This window comes from Polyodon spathula, chromosome 17, assembly GCF_017654505.1.
Source record: "Polyodon spathula isolate WHYD16114869_AA chromosome 17, ASM1765450v1, whole genome shotgun sequence".
Classification (NCBI taxonomy): domain Eukaryota; kingdom Metazoa; phylum Chordata; class Actinopteri; order Acipenseriformes; family Polyodontidae; genus Polyodon; species Polyodon spathula.
In genome coordinates, this window is record NC_054550.1 from 21,565,864 (window position 1) to 21,589,036 (window position 23,173).

A 23,173-nucleotide genomic window follows, 5' to 3' on the forward strand; every position below is an offset into this window, starting at 1 on the left:
GAGAGTGATAGGACATTATATCTCCCCATTTGTGTGACCCATCCTGTATAGTGTATGTTTTGTTGTTACCTGTTGTTTCACAGACTCTGGCAGTCTCTTCTCCAACAGACCCTTCATGGGCTTCTTTGCATCCTTTGCTTCCTCCTCTCCAGCTTCCACCGCCTTCTCCTCATTGCTTGTCACTTCCTCCTTCTCCTTGGCCTCTTCCTGCAGCTCCTCCTCTTTCTGCTCTCCGAACACGTTGGGGTCAATCAGGATGAGGATCTGCTTCATGTCCTCATCCGTCATCACGCCCATGATGAGCAGCGTGCCAATCAGCTTAAGGATGGGGACGAGCTGGAACTCCACACTGCCGCCCACGGGGTCTCGGATGTGATGGCCTCCTCCCTGCACCGCCTCCGTCAGCATGCCAAGAGCCCTCTCCTTCAGAGCATCCAGGGGGATCTCCGGGGTGTGCAGCTGCCGCTTGGGGTTGGCGGTGACGAAGCACACAGGGGAGAAGTTCAGCCGCGGCTTGAGGGATGTGCTAAGACCAACTCCGGGCAGGGTGTGCTTCTTAGACTCATCTGGGAACAACTTGATGCTCCTGGTTTCGTCAGTTATCGGGATGATGAACTCATTGTTCATCATTAGCCTGGCCTCCTTGGCGGTCTCCAGGTGAATGCTGATGAGCACGTCGTAGAAGCCACTACGCAGCATCCCTGGCAGGTATTGGTTGTCGATGGCGTAGAACAACTGGGACTGGTCCACGTGGCTGCACAGCGTGTGTGAAATGCGACTGTTGCCGAGAGCACACAAAGCGCAGTAGAGTTTGAGGGTGTGGTAGTGGAACTTCATTAAGTCATCTTGTTCGGAAAGTTCTAAAATGTCAATGCACCTTATTGAAACACAAAGAGAAAATACAGAAATGAGGGAAATATTAGTTTTAGGAAATATGAGAGTTTTGGGATTCATTTTTCAATCAACATTTAAAAACAAGAAACAACTTGGATTGCATTTTAATTATGGCTCTCTAACATTATTAAGGCTTTAAGAAAGTATCAAATTACAAAACAGATGAACAGATGGAATAAAGCTTATTGATGGTTTAGGGCTTTGTAAACAATATTAGAATTAAATAAAACAGCTGTAAGAAAAGAGGCAGTTACTGTAAGTTATTGTTCTGTACATATTCTTGTTTTATTCAGCTAAGATGAGCGGAATTTGAATAAATAAACATAGGGCCCTACAGAATCTGTGTATTTTTTTCTGATTTCCGTTTTTACAGTTTTAGAAACTGTAATTAGGTTTATTTAAATGAACTTATGCACACCCAGGCAAGGTGAACACAAAAACGTAAATCTACAGGCTTCTACTTTTTCCATTTGGTTTGAGTTTTTGTTCATTTGACTAAGAGTATTGTTTTATCTAACTGTATTGAAAAATAGTATTGTTAACTTTAAAAATGGGTTTTATTTTTATTAAATTTTTTGTTGTTGTGCAGTGTGGGGCGCTCCAAAGCAGGGAGCCGAGTGGTAAATAAAAATCATAACTTTTCGTTTTGAAATTGATCAATTCTATATTTACTGCTATGCCCATGGTTTCATTAGCATAAATCTTCTCTGTGTGAATATTGGGATCTTATTGTTCAAAAGTGACTTTACTGTTATAGCAGTCTGTGTGAGTAGTACTTTTTGTGTTTTAATACAGACATTAATAATAGCCTACAACGTTGTCTAATTGTAAAAGTCCTTAAACAGGTTTCTATTTATTTTCCATGACAGCATTTATTTAACACGCTCCAACAGTGAATTATTTTCACCGATGATCCCCCTCCTCCCCGATTCATAAAAATCACTCGGAAACTGCCCTGCCTTGAATTCTGCTGTCTCATTTCTCAGCTTTTTAGAATTTTTCGTGGACCAGTTAAAGGTCGCTTTGACATGTTGGAAGCTGTAACGTTATAACTTATAGGCAGTGCTTAATTTGTGCCAGGGCTTGCCGGGGTGTTTGGTTTTAACATGTAATTTTCTCCAGTCGTGTAACACATATGGGGCTGCGCATTCATGTACCTTTCTGTCCGCATGTATTAAATATTCTCACAAAGCATGAAATGCGGGAGTGCAGAAATAAAGGAGATATATTACAGAAAGGTATTCTACTTTATTATTTTTATTTACCAGTCTGCAATGTGTTTAGCTGTAATCAGATTAGTCTGTATTCTCTCTGCCTGAGTAAATGACTGAAAGTCTATTGCTTTTTAATCAGCCTGTGGAAGGCTGGCGCCTACTTGCCAGCTGTGCTGCTTTTTCTGCTCAGTTGATTAGTATCGGGATTAGTGAAAATAAATACCAGAGACAGTGGAGTTTTACTACCAACAAAATATGGAGTTAATGTTTTGGATCAGATGGCACGGAAGTATTCCGTGAAAGCTGGCACCCGACGTCTGTTCAGGTGTTTTACAATGTATTAGACCTAGCAGCCATCAACTCCGGGGTCTTTACAAAGAATGCACGGAGAAGAATTTACCAAGGTAGTACATATTTTACAGTTAGCACAGGAACGTCGCAAGAAGCATTCAGAAAAGAAGGAGACTGCCAAGTGTGTACCCACAGCTGAAGCTGGCAGCCCCGTTTTGAGCTGGAAGAGACATCAATGCCAGGTTGGCAAGTGCAATAAAAATAAAACTTTAGACAGCTGTGCCCTGTGCAGAAAGATGGTGTGGAGAAATGCATTATCTGTGTTGACTGTGAACAGCCTTAGACTCAAGGTAAAGGAATACCCTTTTGTTGAAAAAAAGAAAAATACATTTTTTATAACTTCTTCTGCTGTGCGCTTCTAAGTTTATTTATCTACGTTGTTCAATTGATTTTGCTCATCTGATAATAAATCGATTGATATTGAAAAGTTAAAAATGTATTGCTATCATTTCAGTTTTATAAATATGTACAATATGTTGTAAACCGATGTCTGTTTATTTACATGTTCTTGTTTTGATTTGTAAAATGAGAGTTCATGTTTATTATTCATTAACTTTTATTTTACAAATCACATCAAGAACATGTAAATAAACTCTTACTACACATTTGATGCAGGTCCCTGACTAGCTCGCAGGATGGCTAACCGTTTACCTGTCAAATAAACAAAATAAACCAATCAGGTTTAACACAGCAATTATGGTACCTATATGACTGCTCGGAAACAGAGCACACCTTCTGCTTCCTTCTACTCAGCAGCCCCATGCAAACTGACTGCACCTCTTAAATACCCTGCACCTGGTTCTAATTTACAATGTGACCCATGCGCGGGTGATAATTAACTATAAAACAATTAAATAATTAAACCAAAACGTGCATATGCACATGTTTTTGGCAGGGAAGACATTAACCTCGGCCTAACTGAAAGAATTACTGCAAAGAAACCATTATTAAGAGTGCAGAATAAGAGGAAGAGACTTGCCTGGGCCAATAAAAACACAGAAACTGGATGTTTTAGGAGTGGAAGTCGGTCTTATGGACCGATGAGTCAAAATCTGAAATATTTGGGTCCAACCGCCGAGTATTTGTAAGACGCAGAGAGCGCATGAGTTCTGCATGTGTGGTTCCCACTGTCAAGCATGGAGGAGGCAGTGTCATGGTCTGGGGATGCTTTGCTGGTGACAGAGTTGGTGATCTTTACCAAGTCCATGGAAAGCTCAACCAGCATGGCTATCATAGCACACTTCAGAGGCATGCCATTCCATCGGGATTACGGCTAGTTGGGCAGTCCTTCATTCTTCAGCAAGATAATGACCCGAAACACACCTCAAAGTTGTACAAGAACTATCTGGCAAAGAAGGAAAGTGAAGGACAACTCAATCTAATGACCTGGTCTGCACAGTCTTCAGACCTCAATCCCATAGAACTTGTATGGGACGAACTGGACAGAAGAGTCAAAGCAAAGTTACCCACAAGTGCCATAAATCTCTGGGAATTGCTGCAGAAGAGCTGGGAAGACATGTCTGGGTTTCCTGCTGAAACTTGTTAACCGAATGCCTCGTGTTTGTGAGGCTGTTATTAAGGCAAAGGGTGGCTATTTTGAGGAATCCAAGATTAACAGACAATTTTCAATTTTCTTGAAAATTGCTTTGATACTCCCTATGTTTTGTTTTGTATATTGTAACATGTGTTTTCATTTTCAAGTATTTACAGAAACGTAAATTGCCCAGGGGTCACTACAAGCACTTCTTCTTGACCCCCATATATACACACACACACACACACATATATAGTACATAATAAAATCTGAAAACTGAACTTTAATTTCAACAAAGAACAGCGACAACTAAAGAAAAAATAGATATTGTAGCCTACTTCAATAGGAACATTAGCCTGCTATATTATATTAAACCAAAACACTAACAATCTGGTTTTCTCTTGCCTTATTTCAATGAATATAATTTAATTAATAGAGAATAAAAACATACTAAGATAACAAATACCTAGCCTAAGTTGAATTAATCTTTTTTACAATACACCAGCGGCTTCTGTTGTATACACATCGCTGGTAATAATGTAGTCTGTGGGTCAAACCAGTGTTCGTGTTGGGGTGCGTATTTATTTATTTATTTATAATCAATGTTGTCCTTGTGGAGTCCTCTGAATGCCTTTTCATTTGTTTGTTCATTTAAATGCAAAACCATAACAAAACATGTATACAGGCTTTTTTTTTTTTTTTTTGTCCTGTGGTTGCCTTTAATTTTTTATACACGTACTACTACTCTGTACATAAGAACATAATAAAGTTTACAAATGAGAGGAGGCCATTCGGCCCATATGATGTACAATATGTGATTGTAAACATCTAACACTAGTACATTCAAATAAACATTCTATGATTTTAAATGTGCGGTTCTTAAGGACGGCATTATTGTCATTGTTTGTGCCCGACACCTCTTTCTTTACAAATTAAGCACTGCTTATAGGTAGTCGTTTTGACCCAAGCAATAACGATAGCTAAGAGGTGAAGTGGCACGAGAAGGAAGCGCTTGTTTACAGTTAAAATCACGGTCGTGTACGGTGGCTCAGTGGTGCAACAATAGCTTTTTCATGCGTTCCAATGACGTGTGTTTCTTGAAGCCTCTTGTCATACAAACACTGTGCTATTTCAATGTAATTTTTACAATATATACATATATATTTATTTTGTTTGTTTAAACTGATTTTGTGGTAAAGTCCTCGGGTGCCTTTCTTTGAATTCCACAACTCTGTCCATGTTTTTCATAGAGCCTAATGAATACATAAAATTAGTGGGTGCAGTAGATTTGGGTAGTTCTTAAAATCAATGTGAATCAGGAAATGTGATTGTTCTTAAGATGAATGAAGTGGGAATGCGCTTCTTCTCGCTGACCTGTTCTCCTCTGGGATGTGCAGGGCCATTAACTGCAGGGGTTCGAGGCACTGCACCACCCAGCCATGCCGCTCGCTGACCCGTGCTGTCTCCACCTTCAAGAAGGAGTTGGGCATGCGGCTCCACAGCACGGATGTGATGGTCTGCACATCCAGGCGAGGCGGGCACTGCGGGACTGGGTTCTTGTTCTCACTCTTGAAGAGGGCAGACGACAGCGGCATTGCATTCTGTAAACGGAACATCCACAGCCAGTTATCTATGGAGCACCAGTTAATTTACTTCACACATGAAGGGTTCAGAGGTACAAACTATGCAAAGGAACAAAAGTTAAATAAGTTAAATTTAAATAATAATTTTACTAAATTAAAGCATGTAGAACTTTACTCAGATTATTTCATTCATGATAGCCATGTTGTATTAGAACAAACCAGCAACTCCAGTTACATACCTTCAGTTTCCCCAGTTCAAACTGGAACAGATTGGGACTCGTGGGCTGCACAAACACAGCAGGGAACAGCTTGGAATTGGGCTCAACCTGAACACAAAACCAGAGACTGGTTACATTAACTGCTTACTGCACACTAAGAACATGCTGACACCAGCATGCTGGGGAGCAGGAGGGGATCTAGACTACATTAATGCATTCCCCCAGAGCAATGGGAGAGGTTTGTATTCCATCAAACATACTTTATAAAAGATAAACTCTGGTGTTTCCCACACCACTTGCTCCCCCCCCCCCCAATAGCCCTTCTGATTTAAACAAACCAAATACACTTTTTAAATTTGAATTGCATACAAGCAAACAATGAACCTGATTCCTTCAGTAACACCCTTTTTGAAACAGGTATTACTATGGAAGTGTATTCGAATGTAAAGCTTCTGATGTTTCCTTTGTTAAGAGTGTGACAGAATAGACTCACTCTTACTCTTTGTGTATAAAGTCTGATTATCCACAACCTCCATTTTTAATGCACTTAATGAAATTGTAGTGAACAAAATAGTTTAATAGTTCCCCATCGTTATAGAGGTATCAAATAATGCAGTTTTGCAAGAAACACAGATTTAAGCAAGCATGCATTTACTTTTTTTTTATCTGGTACTACATTAGGTTAAAGAAATATCTGTTTACAAGCCATGCTTTTTAGACTATCTTGGACTTTCTGGGTGATTTCATCTAAGAGTGAAATTATCCCCATCCCTTCACCGGCTGCTTTCCTGTCTATAACCAATCAGCTGCATCCCTACTGACCAACATGCTTTCAATCAGAAAACATTACTGGGGTGAAATGAACAAGAAAGTACTTTAAATCTGTTCCTGGAAGACAAGTATTTTGGCTACTACTTATAAGGGAGATCAACTTAACCATCACAAGGAGACATACAAATAGGCTATTCATTATTTAACTGAGTCTTATAAATGTTGTTTGTGCTGAAGGTTAAGAAGCTTAGCTTTGTAAATCTAAGCTGTTTGGTTGAGTCAAAGTGCTGCCCAGTTATTAAAATCAAACGAGCAAAGCTCCTGTGAGCAATACCTGGTAGGAGGTGCCCAGGTCCTTCCCATTGGCGGTGAAAGAGACGAAGCCGGTGGCCAGGTCAATGTGACAGCCGATCTCCAGGTCTGTGCTGCCACAGGTCGTCCCGCGGGCACCAACGGCATCACCCCCCCACACCATGTAGCAGTTACTGCGCTTCACACTGGAATGGAAGGGGTTAAACCAGGTTCAGGGTGCACAGACAAGACCTGCATTAAGGATGAACATCCAAATCTAGGATGAAAACCATGCCTTTTTTTATTAGCGCATTTTCCATCTGAAATGCACAAAGCAGATGCAGTCAGAAGTCATATCCCAACACTCCTTTGCAGTCTGACCAATACAGAGCTCATAAAAGCAGGCATGTTACAGCGTTTGTTTGCTTGTTTTGCATTGCAGTGATTACAACTGATTAGCATACTGCAGCGATGTCATAGGTTAGCATACTGCAGCGATTTCATGGGGATAACATTAACACAAAACAGTTCACTGAGTTTTGCTTGCTTGCTATTTTACAAATAACTCTAGTGATATGGAGCAAAACAAAATCCATGTTGAAGATTATTATTATTTTTATTTTAAAAGTTTGAACATGACTGTGGGAGTTTGCTGCTGTATGGAAATGCCCTGTCTGTCTGAGCACGCAGTACACTGTACCTCTCGTGGACACGTCCCCTCTCATCTCCCAGCGTGACGGTGACAGTGCGGTTCCGGTTCAGGTCAAAGGTGCTACTGCAGTAATGGTAATCAGGGGTCACCCAGCCCACCCACACACTGGAGGGGTCCTGTCCCCCGAACACTCGCACAGAGTAGTAGTACTGCAGAGAGGATCGACACGAAAACTAAATATTAGAGAAGAAACGCCGAACAAATCACAAAGGAACCTCAAAACAAATAAACACATCCAATGACAAACCAATTCAACCACTTGCACAGAGAAGTACTGTAGTGCTGCAGAGAGAAATAACTCAGCCCACAAACCTATTAAAAAATCCACAAGAAATACAGTGAAACCTGGAATAAACAGTCACTGTTTAAAAGGGGCTGCACAGTGTCACCTAGATGTACAATGGGTGACAAAAATGCTTTCGTGTTTACTACCTGGTAAGAGCCCGGAGTGATCATTTAACTCAGGTGGCTGTACAGGTTTTATAGGAGACTGGTCACTTGAACAAAGAGACTAGTACAGTATGTGGGTTCCAGCCTTAGGATAGCAAAAACACATGACAGGGTAAAAGGTGTGCAGATTTTGGACCATGTTTAAACACCCTGGAGTGTGCTATTGTGCTAATAAAATGGCACCCTCCTCCACCACTCTCCTCCCAAAGTGAATTGTTTGTCAAGCGAATCAGGCAGAGGCTGGAACACTTGTTAGCCAACGAGATTGCTCCCTCTATTAATAAATGTGTTGTACAGATGTGAAAAAGTACTGGCAAAATATTACCAAAAACAAATACAATAATTAAGTGAATGCAACTGCCAAGAAATCAGGAATTACAGCTGTCAACATTCATAAAGTCCTTTTTTCTACATTTAAGAGAATGTACTTACCGCAGTGATCTTTCCATATTCTGGCCCTCTAGAAGTAGTTTCATCAACTTGTTTTTGGGATTTTAGTGGAAACCTGAAAAGAACAACATCCAATGTATCTGCGTCAGATGCCTTTATAGATTGTCTTTATTAGTGATCACAGAAAACAGGAAGATGACGATCTGACTGTGCAATTAATCTTTATATTATAGCCAGAAGAGTATATCCAGTGTATCTCTTGAAGTAATATTCAAGTGCTTTTGATTAGCTAATTAGACCCTCTAGGCCAGCGGTGAATAATTATGTTCCTCAAGGTCCGGAGCCCTGCTGGTCCACCTGAACACTAAATGATTTCCCTTATCAGTAGATTATTTAATTACACTATTAAAACCTGGAGGACCCAGGACCTGGAGACTGGGTTTGTGCCCCCTGCTCTAGACTGTACTTCTCCACGCACTCACCTCTGCTTTGGTTTCTGTGATTCGTCGTGCAGCTCGCTCTCGGAATCATTAAGAGTTCCATTCCGGAAGGAGGAGTGGAACTCCACAGGCATGCTAAGTCGACAGTACACTATGTCTGCATTGCTGTTCTGCGTGCCAAACGTCTTGTGAGTCACTTTGAGACAGGGCGGACTGTCGATGGTCCCATCGATTCGTGTAACCTACAATAAAACCGGGGGAAATACAACCAAACAATCATACAGAGCTATTCAAAAGCTGAAACCTGTTTTTGTCAAGGAAACACACATTTGATCTTCACTTCCTTCAACTACTAAATGCACTTCAGTGAAACAGATCAATTGTAGTTTGAAAACACACCATTATTGAAACTGTTGAATTACATAACTGCACTGTCTTCTATTAACCCAAATCTGAGCGAAATACAGCTCTGGAAAAAATTAAGAGACCACTGCAAAATTATCAGTTTCTCTGGTTTTACTATTTATAGGTATGTGTTTGGGTAAAATGTACATTTTTGTTTTATTCTATAAACTATTGACAACATTTCTCTCAAATTCCAAATAAAAATATTGTCATTTACAGCATTTATTTGCAGAAAATGACAACTGGTCAAAATAACAAAAAAGATGCAGTGTTGTCAGACCTCGAATAATGCAAAGAAAATAAGTTCATATTCATTTTTAAACAACACAACACCAATGTTTTAACTTAGGAAGAGTTCAAAAATCAATATTTGGTGGAATAACCCTTTTTTTCAATCACAGCTTTCATGCGTCTTGGCATGCTCTCCACCAGTCTTTCACATTGATGTTGGGTGACTTTATGCCACTCCTGGCGCAAAATGTCAAGCAGCTCAGCTTTGTTTGATGGCTTGTGACCATCCATCTTCCTCTTGATCACATTCCAGAGGTTTTCAATGGGGTTCAGGTCTGGAGATTGGGCTGGCCATGACAGGGTCTTGATCTGGTGGTCCTCCATCCACACCTTGATTGACCTAGCTGTGTGGCATGGAGCATTGTCCTGCTGGAAAAACCAATCCTCAGAGTTGGGGAACATTGTCAGAGAGAGCAGAAGGGAGCAAGTTTTCTTCCAGGACAACCTTGTACTTGGCTTGATTCATGCGTCCTTCACAAAGACAAATCTGCCCGATTCCAGCCTTGCTGAAGCACCCCAGATCATCACCAATCCTCCACCACATTTCACAGTGGGTGCGACACACTGTGGCTTGAAGGCCTCTCCAGGTCTCCGTCTAACCATTAGATGACCAGGTGTTGGGCAAAGCTGAAAATTGGACTCGTCAGAGAAGATGACCTTACTCCAGTCCTCTACGGTCCAATCCTTATGATCTTTTGCAAACCTCAGCCTGGCTCTTCTTTGCTTCTCATTGATGAAGGGCTTTTTTCTAGCTTTGCACGACTTCAGCCCTGCCCCTAGGAGTCTGTTTTGAACCGTCCTCGCCGTGCACTTCACCCCAGCTGCCATTTGCCATTCCTTGTGTAGGTCACTTGATGTCATCCTACGGTTGCTGAGTGACATTCAAATGAGTTGGCGGTCATCCCGGTCAGTGGAGAGTCGTTTTTGCCCTCTGCCGGTCTGTAGCTTTGTTGTCCCCAATGTGTGCTGCTTGACCTTGTTCTTATGAACCGCCGTCTTTGAAATTTTAAGGATGGAAGCAACCCGACACTCACTGTATCCCTCTGCCAGTAAACCCAGAATTGAACTTCTTTTCCTCACTCAAAACTTTCCTTTTCAACTCTTTGGGCATGGTCAATAGTTATTTTTTTATTCCAATTACTTTTGAGGTACTACTAGCACCGTTTTGCCATCCAGCTGGTTCTATTGCAAGAGGATAGTGATGACCACAGGAGTGGTTTTTATACTTTAACTCGTTAAATAAGATTTGGTTCAGGTGATCCCCTAATCAGTACCTCATTCAGTAGAATGAGGTGTGCCTGTGTTGGAATTCAACAGACACTGGAATGGAATGGCTGCCATACATGTAGAGTATGTTTCTTAAATGTTGACTTAAGAAAAATTTGCAGTGGTCTCTTAATTTTTTCCAGAGCTGTATATACACATGCTTTTGATCAACAAAAAGTGCTGTTAGCCTCAATTATCAGTACTACACTGTTCACCTGCTGATCAATTCAAACCCACATGAATGCAATCACTTAAGTGCACTTTAGGTCTGCCACATATTTTATATTTTAGAAATAGATGTTTTGTACTGATCACAGAGTAATGCATACAATGTCGGCAAAGTCACAAATCAATTCATTGCCCGTTCAGATCCAAAGCGCAGTTGCAAAAAGGCTTGCTACAGGCCAAGACCTTTAGACTGGGAGTCTTCATGGGACAAAAAAAGAAAAGAGCTGTACTTTAAGAAATGTGGTCTTTTCATATTCTTATCAATTGTATCACAGTGGAACCTACACACAGTGGTATTCTATGGTACATTATAAGGACCACTGTGGAATATGTGTACCAAATCAATTTTGTTTGCCAATGGTTCTGCAAAGAATTATTCAGTGTGACATACTGGGATAATAATAGCACCTCAATTGGATTTTCAAACATTTCTATAAGGGAACTCAAATGACCAGGCCTCAGTCTAGCCCTTATAAAAGTCTTCAATTGGTAATTTTACAGTTTTCCCATGAATTTACCATAATTAACATTTTTTTTATATGCCATATCCCTAACCCTAACCCTAATCCTAACCTTGCCAGACCTTACAATGCTTACCTGTGCATTACCATGCTTTTACTATGCTTTATTACACTCTGCTACGCTTTTACTATGGAGAACTTTAATAAGGGAGTGTGACAGGTTGGCGAGTGGAAAGAGGCCCAGAGACAGACTGCAGTTCAAAAAAATAACTATTTTATTATAAATAAACACAAAAATGAAAGGGCACAAGGGCCAAAACAAAGCAATTTCAACACAAAGAAAGACAAAAAGCAAAACTTACAAAAATAACAATTTCCAGGCTGGGCAATGCCTTCACTGGATTCAAACTTTCCAAGCAACCAAAACCAACCTGCTTCCTCAGCTCCCTCTCTCTCCAAATGAGAAGCAGAGGCCTCCTTTTATATCAGGTGGCTGGGCGCCGATTGATCGTTAATCAACCTAATCAACTAATCAACCCCAGCCACCTGAACATAATAAACCCAGGCAGGTAGGGGAAGTTAACCCCATCTCTGCCAATTTAAAGGGCAGAGCTTTGCTCTGCCACAGGGAGTATCACAGTTTTTTGCTTATACATCATTTTAATAATGAAATGAAAGCAGCTTTGCTTGTCAGCTGTTCCACTGACTGCCGCTTCTCCTGTCCCTTACCCCCACGTGGGCGTGGTTTTGTGGCACGTTGATGAAAGTGGGCAAACGCTTGCTGAACCACACGGCGACGTCGCGGTTCATGTTGACGGCGAAGGGCTCAAAGCCCTCCTGCAGGCCGCACATGGTGTAGTATTTAAAGGTGCTTGCGTCCTTGCCCAGGTTCATGCGGCCGATCTGAGACAGACCCAGGCTGCACACAGGAATGAAACCTGAAAAGCAAGAAGCACAACCCCTTTCTCCTTTATAACAGACCTCTCAAATAACAGTATGCACCACGCATTTATAAAGAGTCTTGATGCAAAATAGATATTCTGGCATTTTTATAACTTATTGGTGAAAATAAAATTAAAATGCTATGGTAACAAAAATATAAATTGCAACTCAAAATGTGGAAATAGAGGCAGAACAAATCTGTCCCAAGGTCTCGATTTTTCTTGGCCTGTATGTCACATAAATCAGAACTCTTAACTGAACTCTTAACACATTGTATTCGGGTCATATAAAGTTTGAGGACAATATCTTGTGTCCTTGTTAAACCCCACCGCTTCTCTGTTAAAAACAGAGTTTCGTATGTGAAAGATTAATGCAAGAAACTGGGAGTGCTACATCAGCAACAGAATGAAAAAACATGTTTCAGTTGGAAAGCCTTTCTCTGGAGATCTGTACTAGACATATAGCTGGCTACCACTTTATTAAAAAAAAAATCATTATGCTTTCTAATATTTACCAAGATGTATTTTATTGATGTCCTGCTGTCCTACACAGCAGGACATCAATAAAATACATCTTAGTACGAAGGAGTGGCGGGGAGGTTTTGAATACAGTGCTAAACTAAAGAACAGTGTGCACTAGTTGTTCACATAACCTGTCATTATGACAAGTAGAATAAATGGGATGTACAAAACTAAATCATTTTCTCCACATGCACATATAATCTCCAATTCTTCTTTTGAGTCTGTTGTTCATCTAATTCATGAAACTGTTTTTGAAAAGTTTGAGAAGGTTATTCATCTCACCTTCTACACCTGTGCGAGCTTCCCTGCCGGCAATCGTGTTGCAATGGGCTGGTTGAGTTCATTGTTGCTGCTAACCAGATGTGATTATCATTACAAGGATGCTCACAAGGGTGAAGAGGGTAAGACTTATTAATCAAATTAGTCTCATTCTCTCTTACCTTTAATCTCACATTGACGTTACACAATTCCCTTGTGCAGAACTCAAAGCATCTTATAACGGTCTTTAATAGAGAACATATTGCTGTGAACCATGCTGCACTCATTGTTTTTTTTTTTTAATATATTTCAAAACCATGAAGGCTTTATAGGCTAGAGAATTATTTCACTTGTGCATCCTGTTTATTCAAGCCTTAAATCTCCACAAAACGAAAGAGGGAATTATACACACACAGTATTGAATAAGCCGTAGCTCACAGACCAGAAACTCACCATCTTCAACTTCAAAGTCAGTGAAACAGAGTTCAGAGCCTGTGTTAGTGATTAGGATCACTCCATTCAGAGTGAAGATCATGGATTTATCTTCCATGTCAATCATACAGCCAACCACGTCACCTGCCTTCCAGGAGCGACCAAAGAACTTGGATCCCTGATGCATGCTTTGACCCTGAAAGAGCAAGGCACGAGGAGCTGGAAATCATTGATAGAGTGGAAACAGTGCAGTCTAACACCATCATTCTGAACTAGCAGTCCTACCTGATCCGTATCCTGATCTGAGATACACAAGCCCATATGCCCTTTGAGACACCTTACCACAAGATCAAGTCAAATGTCAAATGGTTTCAAATTATAAATTGAAGCCAATTTAATACGATACAGTATGAAACTGAGAAAATAGTTTGAAATGTCCTGCTTTTACAGTGGGTCATCACACTACATGTACTTCTGGTACCGTTCATTCAATTTATTGGAGTCCACTACCTTGACACATGAAACTCTACTGTATGTCAGCACCATGCTAGTGACAAAGATCGATTCTGTTGTCCTGTATTGCCATGCTTCATATGATTTAATACAACGTGAAAGCCATGTAACAAACAGGCACTATTTGCTTTAAAAGCAATATAATGTCTCTAAGTCCTGAAGTGAGCACCAACCTGGAACCCGTTAAATATAAAGGCCTGGTCATCCGTCCCGAGGTCAACGTCAGGCCTGCAGCCCGGCCTGGCCCAGCCCACGCGCATGTCTCCTCCACTGACAGCCTCGAACTCAAAGTACCACTTCCCTGTCTTCACTGCGTAGGTCTTCTCCACCCGGAAGAACCGTATGTTATCAATACTCAAGCGCTCTAAACTCTGACCGGCTGGGCGAAAAAGGAAAACACACTTGAAATAGACAGCTCTTCAACAGGTTTGAATGACAACAGACCACAGAGATGGACCAAACATCATTTTTGTAACCATGGTCATCCATTACACATACTGACTGATCTTCAATGGTAAAGCAATGGTTCTGTACTAAGTGGTAGCAGAAGGAAACCCACCACAGTGTACAATAAGCAATAACTAGAAATAAACCATAATATTAGTGATACCATTCTTTCTGTCTTACAGGTTTTTATATTTCTACAGCTACAGTATACAGTAATCCATCACATATCTGACTGCGGTAGGATCAGAGTAAGGGCAGATATGTAAAAAGTCAGATGAATGAATCCTGTTTTAAATACCATTATGCACAGCTGCAACAATTACCGTATTCACATAATTCTTGTTTTGAGATTCAGTTTTTATTAGGGAGCTCCCCCAAATCTCTTGTTTAGAAAGATACAGAGTATTAATGTTTGGGACAGTGTAGCAATTCACTTGCTCCATAAAGCGGGTGTAAGTTTCACCCACCTGTCCCTTTAATTAGGGTCAGTAGCCTGGCCAGGTTAAAACTCAAATTCCCATAGTTCCTTGCTATCACCCTCTGTTCATCCTCTCCCCCCATTGGCTCATTCAGATATCCACTCCTACAATCTTAGCGCTCCTTGGAAGCCAGTACCGGTATTAAAGCTGGCTGGCTAGGCCAGGAGAGGGACTCCATTTTCTCTTGAGGAATCCATTTACAAACAAACAGCATATTATTTAATTACAGTTTAACTTTAACTTTATTTTAGATAAATACTGGTGCATTCATTTACTCATTTGATAATCTTGTGCTTTGTCTAAACCTTTCTTTTTTGTTTACACTGTTACTTGTTTAAGTTTAGTTGCTGTTCAAGGTCTGTTTATGGTTGTTTTTGTTAGCGTGTTCAGTCTCCATTTTGTTTTTGATTCTCCTGATATTTGGCTGTTCACCACTCAACCCTGTACTACTCAACAGACTCACCATTTTCTATGATCGCTATTTTTTCATCAATCTTCATCCACCATCATCAGTACAGGACTCTATTTGGGACTTCATTAGTTGTTGGTGAGATTATTCCTTTTCTGTTTGCTGGTTTTTTCTACTTTACTTTGATACTTTGGTTCCTGTAGTTATGGTTTTGTTCTTTTGCTACTTTGGATTTAATGGGCATTGCTTCACTGGACTTGTTAGGCCTAAATTTCATTTATCATCCATTGCCATCAAGACTGTCTTTGTGATTGGTTTCCCTGTATAATTATTCATTCACCTTTGTCTTTTTTGCCTGTCTGTGTTGGTTTTGTGTTGGTGTGGTGTTTGTGTGTGTGTGGGTTTATTGGAGGCCCACCGGATACCGCATTCATTTCACTTTAGTGTTAATTTGTTTGGATGTTTGTTTATTCACTTTACTTTCTTACTCATCTGTACCTTCCACTAAATGTTCTCTACAATAAGTTGTTGTCCTTATATTTCATTTATTATAACAATAAACCCTTTGTTCGTGAAATTAACACCTCTGACGTCCCTGCTTTTGCTTTCTGTCACTCTTGCTGACTTAGTTAGTTATAGATATTGGGCCAGTAGTATCTCCTTAGGGAGGACAGTACAACTGCTTCTCAGTTGTGCAGAGTGATCGTTACAACAGAGTAGTCGTCTGCCATGTGGGTGCCTGTGTTCACTGCTGAGTGACAGGCAGAAGATCGAGACAGAGGTTGAAGCCAGGGATGAATAAAAAAAACTTCAAGGTTTTATCTTCAAATTACTATTAAGCATTTTGAAATTATGGAACAACTTTAACTGTACAAACTAGCAAGAAACTACCCAGAACAATAACTGACCTGAGCCTTTCTGCAACCAAGTTGTCTCTAGCTAGTTAAAAAAAGATAAATGCCTTTGTACATGCTTCAAAACAGGGCTCCTATTTTTGAAGTCCTCCTTCATCTCAATCAGCAGGACAGTGTGTACAGTAAAATTTACTTTTGCTTACCACTCTCCTGGTCAGCAGGTTCAATGATGAATCCATAGCCAATCAATGTTCGGACAGCCTCACGCAAGCTATCTCTGTTCGATTTCTTTGTGCGCTCATCTAATAATGCATATGGCACCAAACGAGGATTCCTTTTGTTCTTCAGATCCTTCAGCAAGCAATAAGACAATGACACTTGGCTATAAAACAAGGGCTTTAACAACACATTTAAAATGCAAGTAATCAACCACTTTATAGTTTAAGCAATGGGGTCTATCGCAAAGAGAAGTGGTGTATCTAATTCTCGCCGCACATAAACTTAAGCCACTGCATTCCCCTAGTTGTGATTGAATGAAAAATGTTTAATGTTAACAGTGAAAGTGCTGACCTTGGCGGGGGATGGTCCTACCTGTTGAATGCCATAGGTCCATCCTTGCTTAATTCTGTCCTTTGCCCAGACGTTGTGCGCATTCTCAGCAAGTTTATCAACCAAAACTTCCTGAGCTGGGATCAGCTTCACTTCAGAAAGTTCCAGCGGCGCAGGTTTATAACCGTTCGACATCATGTAGCTTCAATTAAACAGAGAGATTGGTGAGAGGCAATTCCCTGGCTCATCGATTCAATGGGGTCATCTGCTCCTACTACAGTACAGCAGTCCCTCGCTAAACCGGACATTTCTGGAGACAGACAGGTTGTCCGAAATAATGAGGTGTACGGTTTTGGGGGAAAAAAAAGTAAAAATCACACACAAACACATTTATAATGTTTAAGTTATTTTAAATGTAAAAATCACTACAGTATACTTTTTTTTTTTTTTTGTGTGTCTCTTTGGATCATATAATATATAGATATTTAGTTATTACTGTTATTACTGGGAGAAATACGTCTGGCATATCTAAATGTATAGTAGAACGGTGTCTGTATTAGCAAGGGGCTACTGTATACTGTATTTGAGAAAACCTACATCATACAGTCATTTTAAAACCACCAATGGATTTTTTAAAATGCTTTATCCTGTCAATGGATTAGTGCGCTAAAAAACAAGGTAAAATAATGTCATTGTAAAACTGTCTGGTTGCTCTAACTTAATTTTCCTATTCTTTTAATTGTTCTTAATTCCTGACAATGATCCCTGCTCATCAAACTAAAACACATTACACATTCCATGTATTAACTGACACGATATATAGCAATTACAAATATTTCAGGGCGATTTTGAGCAGTCCATAATATCTGCTAATTCCTTCACCATCTGACTAAACGAATAAAATATAAGAAGCTATTATTAAACATACTTACTTCTTGGGAAGTTTAGTTTTTTTCAGATCTTCTTCTGCATTCATCTTCACCTGAACAACATGGCAGCCCAGAGCCAAGAGGGTCCTGGATCAGTGAAGGAAACTGGTCAGAAACTGCCTCCGTTTCCATTGCAGTGCCACGAAACAGTATTGTAAATATGAAGATGGAAAAGCACCAAGGTCACAGCTATTTTACTTAATTAACTTAGCCCGTAGGCGGCTTAAATTCCGAATAGCTGGGCGCGGGTTGTGGAAATAGTGGTCCTAGACCATATTCTAAGAAGCCTTCAAGTTGGCTTACAAAAATGCAGATTAACTAATCGCCTTGGTCGAACGCCAACTCACTGCCCTAGAAATTACCCAGCCCACACTTCGTTTTATCCCCCGAGCCTGAAACAACGCACCGCAGAGAAATATGACAAGAATCCGTGGGGGAAAGGGGGCACTGAAGAGAAGTCTAGAACCACGAAGTGACCTTGGGCAGGGGAGATTACAATATTTGATGAAACACAGTGTTTGCCATATAATAGGGTGCAATGTTTTAAATGTGATGGTTGGGGGAATATTGCTAGAAATAGTCACAAAAGGGAGAATGCAGAGTCAATTAACTGGCATGTGGTTACTACGGTAAACAACTTATTTTCCTTTGGTTCACCAAAAACAGATTATGTGGTTCCTGTTAAAATAGGGGATAAAAGCACATTAGCTTTCCTAGATTCACGCTGTGGGCAGAGTTTAATATCCTCTGACCTGGTGAGGGAACACTTTTCTATAGACCAGGACTGAGGTACAAATAATGTGCATTCACGGTGATATTAAAACCTATCCTGCCACCACAGTATATCTAAAAATAGGTTTCCATGGAAGAAAGTAAAACATGTGGGTGTTACCTAGACTCCCTTATCCAGTGATTTTGTGTCCTGATTGTACCAAATTTGCTCAATTAGTACAACTACGAGAGGTTTTTGTTGCTGATGAGGAGTCAGAGCCCTCCAGTATCCAGGAACAAGAACTGTCTGAGGTGGAAGGTGAAAAAACAAGGAAGACCTGAAAGACCCAAGCTAAGCTGCAAAGACTCCCTGGGGGAAAATATATGAGCAAAAGTACAGTTCCCCAAAAAATGCGTAGGGCAGCCTAACAGGGAATCTGAGTCACTGGGTATTTTAGAAGATAACCTCTCTGAAATGTGGGAGGAGTCAGCAGGGTCTCCGCTTGACTTGATAGAAGATAATAATTTACAAGATGCCTTTCATCAAGCTGTGGTGCCGGACGAAGGTTATTGGGAAAATAAGGACGCTGTAAATGTACCACATTTTATTGTTAAAAATGATCTTCTGTATCGGGTCACTAGAACTGAATGCGACGAGTGCTTACAACACTTGCTGGTGCCAAGTAAATTCAAAAGTTTAATACTATAGCTGGCACACAGCCATCTGTTAGGGGGGCATTTAGGCCCACAGAAAACCAGGGACTGGGTAATGATGAGGTTTCATTGATTGGGGGTCTATAAAGATGTAGAGCGGTTTTGTGTAGCTTGCCCACAGTGTCAACTGATCGCTGGCAGGAAACCTACTCGAGCCCTGCTAGTCCCATTACCTGTCATAGACTTGCCATTTGAGAGAATGGGGATGGATTTAATTGGGCCCCTGGAAGTGTCTAAAGCAGGGTTTCAGTACGTTCTGGTTGTTGTGGATTACGTCACTAGATACCCTGAGGCTGTACCATTAAGCAATACTAATTCAAAGAATACAGCACAAGCATTGATACAGGTTTTTTCCAGAGTTGGTTTCCCTGAAGAGATCCTTACCGACCAAGGGACTCCCTTTATGTCCACAATTATGAAGGAAATGTGTAAGTTGAGCAAAGTGAAAAAAAAAAAAAAACTACTACATCCAGTGAGAGTCTTTCTGGGATCTACTGGATATTACCGCAAGTTTACTGAAAACTGCCTCAAGAGCTGTACCCTTGACAAAGTTCATTAGAGCGTCCGCGTTTAACATAGTAAAATGGTCAGCAGAGGCTGAAAGGGAATTTTAAGACTTGAAATCAGCACTGTGCTCTGATCCTGTTTTGATAAGTCCTGACTTTGGTAAACCGTTTATATTACAAACAGATGCTTCGGAAGTGGGTCTAGGGGCAATGTTGTTTCAGTCCTGTGACAGGGAGGAATATCCCATTTTTGTTTTTGAGCCGAAAGCTCCTACCAAGGGAAAAAAATATATACCACAATAGAAAAGTGCTTAGCTGTCACTTGGGTATTCTCTCTGGGGAAGGAGATTTACACTGGTTACAGACCACACCCCACTACAGTGGATGTAGTGTCAAAAAAGACAAAAATGCAAGAATAATTAGACATTTTTTAATGTTACAACCCTACTGCTTTGACTTCATACAGAGAAAAGGTAAAGAACATGTAAATGATGATTTTGTGTCTAGATTTCCGCAGCCAGCAGAAATCTTGCATGCCCGACCCCACGGGATCGTGCAAAGGGGAAGGGCATGTGATGATGTGTTTGTGCCAAACATTAAGTTGGAGGCTTTAGGACCATGGTGTTAGCCACATATGTTTCATCATAGCAAAGGTAACAATTGGTTGATTTGAGTAATTAACAGGTCAATGCTGATCAGCTGCGACTGATCAAGTTGGTGGATAAAAAGGTCACAGTTTGTGTGTTTGGTGATGAGGGTTGAAGTGGAGAGAAGTGAAAACTGAACAGTGGAAAAGTGTGCTGGACAAAGAAGGATTTTCTCAAAGAAACAAAGGTACGTGTTGGATGGTGATTTGGATTAGGTTATTTGTGGAATTGGTTTAAACTGGGGAAAGGGCTTGCCCTGCCCTGCATTAGATAGGACTACTGTTAACCTGTTTAGTTAGTGCCCAAAGAAGGGCTAGGTTTTGTTTTGTGTTTTGCTTATTTTGAAAACAGTTTGCTAATAAAAAATACGTTAAGTTTAAAAAGCACTTTCAGTGTACTGTGTGTATTTAAAGGGACAGACACTTCACTGGTTTTAAAAGTAACTTCCCTAACACTGGGTATGAACCAATTCAAACTGCTGGTACTCCAATAAGTTCAATACAAAGACTTGTTGAAATTTGGCATTGAACTTCATTAATTTTTGCATTTCTAAATTCAGCACAGTGCGTGTCTAACAGTTCTTGATGATAGCATGGTATCAGTACCTGCCAGTGTGCCACTGCATCAGGAGCATTCTTTGTTCCCAGTCCATTGTGTTGCCATTGCTGTGGTCTGCTCAGGAGACTGCTAGGGTTTCTTCATGTTAATACATTAGTATGGTAATGATATGCCAATAGTATTTCTTTAGACTGAGTTTTGCTATAACGAAGAACCTCCATTTAAAAAGACATATTGGGTGATTTTGTCCACAATCTGAAACTGTAAAATAGAACTGTTCCCCCAAATCATCCTGGCTCAAATACAGTATGCAATGCATATAATCGGCAGTGTTTTACTTACCCAAGAACCAAATCAGAAACTTTCCAATTACAATTAACGAAGATAACAATTAATCAACAGAGATAAGGAGCTGTAACAGTAACACTACATTTCATGAAAAGGCAAGAATATCTGTTCTTGCTTAATTTTTTTTTTCATTTTGTTAAATAATTTAACAGCCGTAGAGCCATCATAATTGACCTCAATATGCTTACTGTCACGGGGCTTTCCCTAAATCTAATATCAAAACCTCAAAAATCCATCAAATCTCCATTAAAAATGTACTTTAAAAGAACTAAATCAATAAGAAATATCAGCTGTTGGCAGAACATATTACTGAAGTTGTTTGCAAGAGGAACTGCTAGTAAATGTACTCATTGACAGGCCTGTATTTTATAGAATTATAGGTATCATTATAATTATGCAAATAAATCTTCAATGTCACTTGCTGTGTTTTTATTCAGCAGCAAAATCTCAAAATAGACAACTTATTTAAAAAAAAAAAAAAAAAAACTTTGTCACTGTCAATTTGTAAAAGTATAAAATCAATTAAGTGTGTGGTGAGGTAAGCCAAGAGGTAAAATGGTCAAAGCACAACATACTGTAGATGTGTATGCTGTTTAACTTGCCATTCTAAGTATTTGTATGGATTTTGGACCTACAGACAATTACAGTAACCTGCATTCATGTTTGGAATTTTGATAATTGCAATTTGAAAGGCAGAAAGGGTCAATGGGATTGTATACAAGGACCAGGGGTCACAAATGGAGATTAGCAAAGGGGCATTCAGAACAGAAAATAGGAGGCATTTTTTTTACACAGAGAATTGTGAAGGTCTGGAACCAACTCCCCAGTAATGTTGTTGAAGCGGACACCCTGAGATCCTCCAAGAAGCTGCTTGATGAGATTTTGGGATCAATAAGCTGCTAACAACCAAACAAGCAAGATGGACCGAATGGCCTCCTCTTGTTTGTATACTTGCTTATGTTCTTATGTACATATTATAACTTCATTATTTTATAGATGTGTCAACCAATCTTGTGAAACAGGCCATGTGTTCAAAAGACCACTTAGAGGACATTACAAGGCTTGTTTCCATTGTTCTCCATCACGGAACTCTTTACGCTGTCCATTGTTACAGGAGAAAACGATGAGATCAAATACAAAGATATCCTAATTCACATAACCTGAAACATAAATGCCTCTGATGCAATGGAAACTGTTTATGCTTCAAGCCCACCTCTATGTGGTTCCCCCAGCCTGTCCCACACTTTCACACATATACCATTATGGCTTCCAAGCACACAATTGACTGGGAAAAAGATCTTACTTTAAAGTTTCGGTTGACATCTGGAGGTTATAATTTTTTTCTGTTTCGGGCAATTTGGAGAAATCCACGAGACAGGGGTGCTGCCTTTTGTTGTCATCTCGAACCTAAAGATACGAAGCACACAGTTAGAGTCTCTAAGGTGAGTTTATGGATTTATAGCAGAGATAATATATTTTAATTAGGTTTGCTACTATTCAATTATGTTTTGCCAAAAATATAAATTTTTTTATATTCTAATATTGCAGCCACAACCTATAAAGCACCAAGATGGTGAAATGCAGGCAGTTCCTAGATTACAATTACTGCAATGTACAGTAAGCCAGTTTCCAGAAAGTGCTTAATTTAAATAATTCCACTGGTAGCTTGTTCATTACACAAGGTGTACAGTAGTTGTTTGTATGTGGCACAGCTTGCTAATGTTAATGCACCCATGCTACTAATGCTCTAATGAATCACAAACACAAATAGCCAGGGTAGACAGAAGGAAGAGCACTGCTAAAATTAAAATGCAGGATAACAATCACCAGTTTATAAAATGATGCTTGTACACAGCA

At 40.1% G+C, this 23,173-nt stretch overlaps 1 protein-coding gene across 11 annotated transcripts in view; it reads right to left on the minus strand.

Annotated features, from left to right (window-relative positions):
• The window catches only part of LOC121329961 (ryanodine receptor 3-like), a 121,483-nt gene that overhangs the window by 81,626 nt on the left and 16,684 nt on the right, over positions 1-23,173 (minus strand). For all 11 annotated transcript variants that reach the window (XM_041276108.1, XM_041276106.1, XM_041276099.1 and 8 more), the window contains exons 12-25: positions 22,620-22,723; positions 17,836-17,919; positions 16,946-17,105; positions 16,558-16,705; positions 14,339-14,544; positions 13,674-13,848; positions 12,229-12,437; positions 8,891-9,090; positions 8,451-8,523; positions 7,557-7,717; positions 6,900-7,062; positions 5,816-5,902; positions 5,368-5,594; positions 70-877 (exon numbers count right to left, since the gene is read on the minus strand). In XM_041276108.1, coding sequence (XP_041132042.1) covers positions 70-877; positions 5,368-5,594; positions 5,816-5,902; positions 6,900-7,062; positions 7,557-7,717; positions 8,451-8,523; positions 8,891-9,090; positions 12,229-12,437; positions 13,674-13,848; positions 14,339-14,544; positions 16,558-16,705; positions 16,946-17,105; positions 17,836-17,919; positions 22,620-22,723 — 2,805 coding nt within the window. The remainder of the gene's footprint in view (positions 1-69; positions 878-5,367; positions 5,595-5,815; positions 5,903-6,899; positions 7,063-7,556; positions 7,718-8,450; positions 8,524-8,890; positions 9,091-12,228; positions 12,438-13,673; positions 13,849-14,338; positions 14,545-16,557; positions 16,706-16,945; positions 17,106-17,835; positions 17,920-22,619; positions 22,724-23,173) is intronic.